Raw genomic sequence first — 8959 nt, 5'->3', positions numbered from 1 at the left:
TCGTGCTCGTAAAACCTAAAAAGGTAGAATATGAGTAACGGTATCAACGATCATATTGATATTGAAAATTATATAAATGAGACATATACACCTTTGTTGGGAATCAAAAGAAATCCTACTCACATTAAAAAAACCACGTGCTTTTTAAATTATAGCCGTCTCCCTTACAAGAGTTGCAATGCAAATTACTTGAACCGTTTAATGCTTAGCATCCCATTCTCATCAAAAGTAAAGACACAAAACTCCAATTCCTCGCACCCCGTTCAACACATATCCAATGGTCTCACGTCCATGATTTCAAATAACAAATGTCACCGACCGATCACTACTAGAAGACACACGAGAACATGTGTCGCTAGCCACAACAATAAAGAGAGTTAGAGAGGGGAAATCCCTAAAAGCCCCCCATTAAACTCTTGGAAGCATTCTTCCAAACTCGTCAGCCGTATCTCTCTGTGTACATCTGTACAACGGCTAAATTCAAAACAAAAAAAAAAGAAAAGAAAAGAGCAGAGCGTACAAAAAGACGCCCTACGAAAATACATACACACACAGCTATACACTCATCACACCCTACCCACCCTAAAACCCTCCGCCACTGACCTATGGGCCCCACCGCGGTATCCCTTGTGGGGCCCATCCGTCAGCGAGGTGGCTCCCCCCCTCGCCTCGCCTCCCTCGCGGATGCTCGAGGCGCGTACGTTTCATTCATTCATCACACCACCATTGCTCCCTTCCATTTTCTTTCTTCCCCCATTTCTTCTCTCCTCCTCCTCTCCGCTATAAATCCTAGTGGGGGTGGGGGTGGAGAGCATCTCGACCACCTCGCCGCCGGGGAGCAGCGCCGCCGCGGCCGCCGCATTCGTTGGGGGGAGGGGCGATCGCGGCGGGCGGGGGAGATGGGGCAGTGTTACGCGAGGAACGTGCCGGTGGATGGGGAGGGGGGAGGAGGGGTGGTGACGACGACGACGACGACGACCATCTCGGTGAGCGCGTCGGCGGCGGGGGAGGAGGTGGAGGTGGGGAGAGGGGGAGGAGGGGGAGGAGGGAGGAGGAGCGGGAGGCCGTCGCCGGCGGGGACGCCGAGGAGGAGGGGGGCGACGCCGGCGAGGTCGTCGGTGGCGGGGAGCCCGTGGGCGGGGAGCCCGCTCCCCGAGGGCATCGCACCGTCGCCTGCGCCGTCGGCGACCACGCCGAGGCGGTTCTTCAGGCGGCCGTTCCCGCCGCCGTCGCCGGCGAAGCACATCAAGGCGTCCCTCGCGCGCCGCCTCGGGCAGCGGTCGCCGGCCACGGCCCAGGCGCAGCAGGCCGCGAAGCCGCCCGCCGAGGTCCCGATCCCGGAGCACGGGGGCGGGGGCGGCGCCGCCGCCGGGGAGGTGGAGCGGGAGCTCGACAAGAGCTTCGGCTATGACCGCCACTTCGCCGCCAAGTACGAGCTGGGGAAGGAGGTGGGTCGCGGCCACTTCGGCCACACCTGCCTCGCGCGTGCCCGCAAGGGCGACATGAGAGGCCAACTCCTCGCTGTCAAGGTCATCTCCAAAGCCAAGGTCTGACCATTCGTGATCTCACTCTCCTCTCTCTCTCTCTCTCTCAAAAAAAAAAAAAAGAAGTGCACAATCCATCGAATTTCTTTAGACTTAGCTCGTACATAGAGTCGCCACTTTGCTATGATCCATCGATGAGTTTTATGATGGATCAGGATTGGTGGTTTGGTTTGGCAGCAAGTATTTAGCCACCTGGTAATTCCATCAGCAGACATTGCAACAGCGATTTAATCATTTGCTTGTTAGGATAAGTTGAGCATTGAGATTGGAGTTTGTATTCGTAATCGTGCTGGCATTTCTTGTGGGGGGTAGAAAGTGCATTGTGGATATCTTGTTTTCAGCATTCCTACATTTAATGTTTTGTCTGCTTTTGTGATCTGATCATATATCCATCTGCCATACTGCTACCTGTTTCTTGTTCTCTTGTTCATTATTTAACAAAATGTGGGGTCTTGGTATGTTGTATATACAGTGTTCGATTATGCTAAGAAGTGACTGCGTTCTGTATGATTCCCAGATAGCTTGGCAAATAGTGCATTGTAGCTGGAGTAGTTTCAAAATGTTGGTTCACTGTAAAAGAGTTTAGGGCTACTTAAATCCATAGTGGGGCGCTTTGATATGATTGGAGCTAGAGGATAAGAAAATTTGTGTGGTGAATAAGTATCTTCTATATTTTGGTTCCTTAGTTGAGTAATCTTGATAATAAGATGATTGTCCTTGAAATCACATGTATTACTGAATTAGACACTGTTCAATCTTTATTTCCTGTTTCTTTATGTCAGCCCAACAAATTGCCGCCAAAATCTAGTATACATTGTCATAACAAATGTACGTACACGTATATGTGCACGAGAGCATTGATGTTTCTTGTGCATGTAAACACATTTTGATCGAGCATTATTACTTGCATTGTTATTGACTATTCCATTTCACAACAATTTTATTCACTGCAGAAGACTACTTCCATAAATTACTGAGCCCCAATCATATTTATTGTTTAATGTAGTTCAATTCTTTCGTATTTTGTTCTATTTGCATCTCATGTAATTGCATTCCTTTCTGTAATATATATAGTATGTATCAGCATGTCGGCAATGGTTTCTTTTTACACAAGTACCTAATTTTAATGCTTGAACAAGTATCTAATAGGATGATCAATCAGTTAGCACAAATTTTGTTTGCACTTGGCCAAATAAAATAGAAGTTCTATGGGTTGTCCTATTACATATTCACATTTACCTTTGGAACATGATCTCAATTTTGTGTTCCTTTTTATCAGATGACAACAGCAATATCAATTGAGGATGTGCGTAGAGAGGTGAAAATTCTGAAGGCTTTATCTGGGCATTCGAATCTTGTCAAATTTTATGATGCATGTGAGGATGCCCTTAATGTCTACATAATCATGGAGTACGTTTCTTTTCTTTCCTTAAGATATTGTTGACTTTCCATCCTTACATAGTTGATTGTTTTGATCTTTGTAAAGTTGCTCTCAAATTCTTCTTGAAGTCCACCTTTTCACGCTGAACCAAAAAAAAATGATTATATCTCACCCCGAACTATGAAAACTAGAAATAAAACCCCAACCCTATTCCAGTGATTTTTTTTTTGATTCAGATGGTAGTTTTACTGGCACAAACTCCTAATCTCCTATTAAGTAAGTTTTTTTTTATGCGGACCTAACTAAATAGGACCCATATAAGCAAAACAATCATAACAGGAGTTTACAGTTTACACAAGCGAATGCCACTACAATGTGATAAAAAAATCATTGTCGAATGGGTTCAGATTGTTATTTGTCCAGTTGTGGAAGTTGGTGGGTGAAAAATATGCAGGTTGTGAGTTTGCAGTGAAAATTAGACTTCAAGAACAATTCAAAGGCCAAAATAGACTTTACCGTTTGATCTTTGTTGAACCTGCGGATATTCCCTATGCCATTTTTCTAGCACATAATGTGTACATATGATCAAGAGCATTACAAGTAGAGCTGATGTTTACTTCCATCATCTAAAAGTTCAGCAAAAATGGGCTTGCTGTCTGGTTACAAGTAGCCTATTCTTCCTCGTAAAGTTGCATGGTGATTCATATTTTATTCGTCTGTTATTGACCAGGTTATGTGAAGGTGGGGAGTTATTGGACAGAATTTTGTCCAGGTATTGTATTTTTCTTGAGAAACATTTTCTGCAAACCAAAACAAGTATTTCGCTAATACAGTGTCGCTTGCCCTTTTTAGAGGTGGGAGATACACTGAGGAAGATGCTAAAGTTATCGTTGAACAAATATTAAATGTTGTTTCTTTCTGCCATCTTCAAGGCGTTGTTCACCGTGATTTGAAGCCAGAGGTCTGTCTTCTCTGTTTAGTACATAAACTGAATTGTGTTTATCTTGTTACAAATATTTTTGATATATCCCTTCTAATAATTCTACCCTTGATCCTATCAGAATTTCCTATTCAGCACTAGAGATGACCATTCACCTATGAAGATCATCGACTTTGGACTTTCTGATTTTATACGGCCAGGTATTTCCCCCCAAAAGAATTATGCCCTTCCAAAGAACTTGTGTTTCATCTTATGTTTTTTTTTTACTCTATTATGAATTTGTCCTGACATGGTGAAAATACTGTTTTTTGAAACCAAATAGTGAAAATACTCAAGTGTTTTGATGACACACATATTTATGATTGGTCAATGCCTTCTTTTACAGATGAAAGATTAAATGATATTGTTGGTAGTGCATACTATGTTGCTCCAGAAGTCCTACATAGGTCATATAGCACGGAAGCAGACATGTGGAGTATTGGTGTTATCACTTATATCTTGCTGTGCGGTAGCAGACCATTCTGGGCACGAACTGAATCAGGCATTTTCCGCTCAGTGCTGAGAGCTGATCCTAATTTTGATGATGCACCGTGGTCTTCAATATCTCCTGAAGCCAAAGATTTTGTCAAAAGACTTCTTAACAAGGATTACAGAAAAAGAATGACTGCTGCCCAGGCACTCTGTGAGTAGTCCCAGTGATTTTCCTTAGTTTCTCTACATCAGTTACAGATAACATTTCTTTTTAGTTTCAGAACAATGTTAGTAGTTTTCTTATGTATTATCTGTTTTTCTGTAGCTCACCCCTGGTTGCGAGATGAGTGCCGACCGATCCCTTTGGATATGCTAGTTTTTAAGTTGATTAAGGCATATCTTCGCTCTACACCTTTCAAGCGAGCGGCATTGAAGGTTTTGATTTCATCCTTGTAATTTCTGTAGCATGCAGTGTCACTGCAGTACTTCATCATATACCTCCTCTGATACCAATGCTATGAAACTTCCAGCTTTTTTCTTGATTTTCAGATAGCACAACACACCTGTGGTTGCATGTACATGTAACTATACACCATGTAGTCCCACCTTGCATAAAATAGTTTTCTAGGTTTAATATACTTGATACAGGGAGGTGGAATCTAGTTTCTTGTATGCATAAAATAGTTTTCTAGGTTTAATATACTAATCCTTTTATTTTCCCTTTTCAATGCAACAGGCTCTGTCCAGAGCAATAACAGAAGATGAGCTTATCTACATCAGAGCACAGTACAACTTGCTAGAACCAAGTAGTACAGATGGTCGACTATGCATTGAAAACTTCAGGATGGTAAGTGATCTTATGCTATCAAGTCCTCGCAATCATGATTTTGAGTAGGTTGTTCACGTTCTTTTTTTTTTTGAGCATTTGAATTACTGCCATTGTGACACTGAGACTCAATTACTCTTTTCAACATTTTTACTCTCCAGGCTCTTTTACAAAACTCTACAGATGCTATGAAGGAATCCAGAGCCCTTGATATCTTGAATGCGGTATGAAATGCCCACTCAGCTCACAATTTCATTATCTTCATATAAACATATGCTATATGTCATTCATTTGTATTTACTTTGTATTCGATTTCAGTTGGAGCCACTTGCCTACAGAAGAATGGACTTTGAGGAGTTCCGGGCGGCGACAATCAGTCCTTACCAACTTGAGGCTTTATCACGGTGGGAAGAAATAGCTGGCACTGCGTTTGAGTACTTTGAGCAGGAAGGCAACCGTCCCATCACAATTGAGGAGCTGGCACAGGTATGCAACAGAAATATTCTGAGAATTGACTCAAACATCTGATTTTGTGAGACACTTATCGAATGCCCATTTTCTGCTTACAGGAGATGAATCTTTCTTCCGCGGCGTATTCTATCGTCCGTGACTGGATTAGACCGGCTGATGGCAAGCTTAGCTTTCTAGGTTATACCAAATTTTTGCATGGATTGACGATGCGAAGTAGCAACGCGAGGCGGCACCATTAAATTTTTTGCCTTGTTTGCTTGAATAGCTTCCATTGCTTTCATTCATGGGAGTCGGAGGGATTGCTGCTGTTTTGCCTCTCTTTTTCGTGGCTTAGCTTGTAGAGAATGCTTGTAGAGAAAAAAAGGAAACCGAAAGTGAAAGTTCACAATGGAGTTTTAGAAGAAAGAATGTGTTTTACCTTTACCTGTATGTGTTTTACCTTTTACCTCTTCTCATCTTGGTGGTTCTGATAAAAGCGTTCTTGATCTGGCTACCTGTGGCCTGTGGGCACTGTATAGTTAGCTCACACATGATTTAACTTTCTTCCATGCCATCTATATTTGAGTATTTTGCATGCACTATTTGCACTGGTGCTACCTAGGTGCCTACTGTTTCTCCAAAGAAGCAGCCGCAGGTAAACATCTGATGATGATGTTGACAATGATCATGATAATGATGTCTTAAAATTTACTTTTTGTTTGCTGTGTTCTTTACTCGATTCTAAACTGCTATTGCTTGACTAATCCAATGCAGATGGGGGCAGAAGGCCGCAAATGTCGTAGTGTGTTTTACTTTTGCCGGACAATGGTACGGCGCCACTTTATTGTTCTCAGGACAATTAACAAATGCTTTCAGGTACGAAAGGTACTTAGGAAAAAAAAAACAAAACACAAACAGATCAAGGGGATGAGATATCTTACTCGCTGTCTGGTTGTTATACTGCTCAGCTGTACATTGCAGGAGATATGAGATCTTTGCCTGGGATCAACAGGCAACTGAATTTAGCATAAATTCATGAACAGAAGTTCTTGCCTTATGGGTTGTTTGTTTTCATTTTAGAGCATACGAAGAAGAGTGGTCGAACTGAAAACAGGCACTACCTGCACGTCTGTACTTGAATGAACAGGACTAGTTTTAACTCTTTGCGGGGAAGCACCAGCAGGCTTATTATGCACACGCAATTGCGTTTTTTTATAGGAATTTAGTAAGGTTAGGGGTTTACTATAAGTTACTGTCTCGCTAAGTCTGTGTTCTTAATAGGAATTCAGTTTACTATTAGGAGACACTCGCTGGTTTTGTTGAAACATAGTGTGTGAGCATGTGTTAGGGTACACACCGGTGGATTTGTGTGTATATAGTGGTATGTCTTATGAATAATCGGTAAAAAGATAAAAGTATCAACTTTTTTTTTGCAGAAACAACAAAAAGTAGTACCATCTAGTTCGTTTTGTTCATAGTCTATTTATGGGCTTGGTTGTCAAGTTTCATACAGGGCACATTTATATAAATTTTGTTTTCGTTGCAGTATCCGAGGCTTTCCCTCATTCCCGGTAACCTTGAGATGCTTAACACAACTGGGCTCGCGGCAGATCACAAGAAAAATAAGGAGCCCATGCTGACTATCTGGTAAGGCCAATTTTGTTTTTTTTCACAAAATCGGCTTCTGAGCCCAGCTTACATCAAAATTTGTTGGGCCTCTGTTTGATTTGCTATCATGGCTGTGAACTCAATTCAATAAGCCGAACCACAAACCAAATGGTTGACTAATTTCTGGATTGCCAATTGTTCTGGTTTGGTTGAGTTTGGGCACAAATAAACAAGCCCTGTATCTCTACGTAAAATTAGACATGTTTGGCTTTTAAAAATTATTTTACAAGTTATTCACCTTAAACTTGCTCTACTAGATAGTAAAAATAAAAATAGATTGCACACAAAAGCTAGCTTTGGACCCTCTCATGTATTTCCATGCCTACAGCCTACTAGTCGCAGTCCTTGACCTGCATCTAATTATTCCTAACATCAAAATTACTTGAAATTTGCGTGACCAATCCATTCAAAAACAAATTGAATGACCTAATTATTGGTCTACAGTTGGACTTTTATTTTCCAACCCACATGAGTACCGACTACTGAACTCTTTGAAGAGACATTTGACATTGTCCATTTGTACCTGCCATTTGAGTTTGTTAGACGCTCTCGTCATCAAAATAAGGCTGTGTTTAGTTCACATCAAAATTAAAAGTTTAGTTGAAATTGGAACGATGTGACGGAAAAGTTGGAAGTTTGTGTGTATAGAAAAGTTTTGATGTGATGGAAAAGTTGAAAGTTTAAAGAATTATTTTGGAACTAAAGATACAGTGCAAATGCAAAGCACGAAGAAAGCTCATGCAGAAGATCTGGTCTTACAAATTTGAAAAAGCCAAATGGAGGACGGATGCGAGCCGTGTGCTTCCGTAAGTTTTGACTTTATAATAAATGAAATGACATAGTATCATAATATCAAAACGACCAAATCGTCTACAAATAAACTCTATAGTATATATGCAGTCTGAATGCAACGAACAAATTAAGAAAGAAACCCCCTAAAAGAAAATCGATCCACATGAACTGAGTGCAAAGCATAAGCATCAAGCAACGTGATGGCCTGCATGGTTGATATGGAAAGCGTCTTTTGCGGCCTCTACCGACATTCAGAAGTCAGCACTAACCTCCCCTGCATCCTTTGCTTGGATGCATGAGACCTAACCTAATTGACCTGCAGCATTAACAATCAAGTAGGAGTACTAATCAACTCCTAGTTGGAACGTAGAAGACCTGCTTGGATGCTTGCAGGCTAGCTAGCTGCAGTTAGCAGAGGCGCTACGCTTTGTCTTAGAATTTTCCCTTTAAACAATTTAGATTTTCATACAAATTCTGAAAATTTGATGCTATAAAATGCAGAAAATAAATTAGAAATAAGAAGCTAAAAGAACCTATTTTTTTTAACTCTCACCAACAAGTTACTTTATCGGTTGTTTCTTCTAATCTTAATATTTTCCAAACAGAGCTTTCATCTAAAAAAACAATTTATCTAAAAAAACAGAGCTTTCATCTTCGACTGTTCAGCGCCATTTGCACACTAAATTATCCTCAGAGCAGGTACAATAGCAGACTATTAATCAGCTATAAACATATTTTAATAAGATAAAAGATGAGAAAAAAAAACAGCGGGCTATAGATCTATAGCCAGCTACAGTACGGACTCCAAGACGCAGAGTGTATATGATAGGTATGACCATATATTAACAGTATAGTAAGCAACTATTGTATAAATTGGCTATTACATT

The 8959-nt window shown here is 41.1% G+C and overlaps 1 protein-coding gene across 1 annotated transcript; it reads left to right on the top strand.

Annotated features, from left to right (window-relative positions):
* Positions 1–813: 813 nt before the first annotated feature.
* On the top strand, positions 814–6214 carry LOC4349091 (CDPK-related kinase 3). The gene is made up of 11 exons (XM_015757490.3): positions 814–1547; positions 2824–2954; positions 3656–3697; positions 3778–3886; positions 3987–4065; positions 4251–4547; positions 4662–4771; positions 5073–5183; positions 5324–5386; positions 5481–5648; positions 5732–6214. The coding sequence occupies exons 1-11, from the start codon at positions 900–902 to the stop codon at positions 5870–5872; spliced, it is 1899 nt and encodes a 632-aa protein (XP_015612976.1). The 5' UTR covers positions 814–899; the 3' UTR covers positions 5873–6214.
* Positions 6215–8959: the final 2745 nt, after the last annotated feature.

This window comes from Oryza sativa, chromosome 10 (assembly GCF_034140825.1).
Source record: "Oryza sativa Japonica Group chromosome 10, ASM3414082v1".
NCBI classification, from domain to species: Eukaryota; Viridiplantae; Streptophyta; class Magnoliopsida; order Poales; family Poaceae; genus Oryza; species Oryza sativa.
Note: the sequence above shows the minus strand (reverse complement) of the source record. Positions and strands in the feature narration are given on the sequence as shown.

Excerpts from the sequence above, each read along its gene's own strand:
- LOC4349091 (XM_015757490.3), top strand. The coding sequence starts at position 900 with ATGGGGCAGTGTTACGCGAGGAACGTGCCGGTGGATGGGGAGGGGGGA. Across the intron at positions 3,887-3,986 it reads ACCGTGATTTGAAGCCAGAG|AATTTCCTATTCAGCACTAG; the intron begins GTCTGTCTTCTC and ends TGATCCTATCAG. Across the intron at positions 4,066-4,250 it reads TTCTGATTTTATACGGCCAG|ATGAAAGATTAAATGATATT; the intron begins GTATTTCCCCCC and ends CTTCTTTTACAG.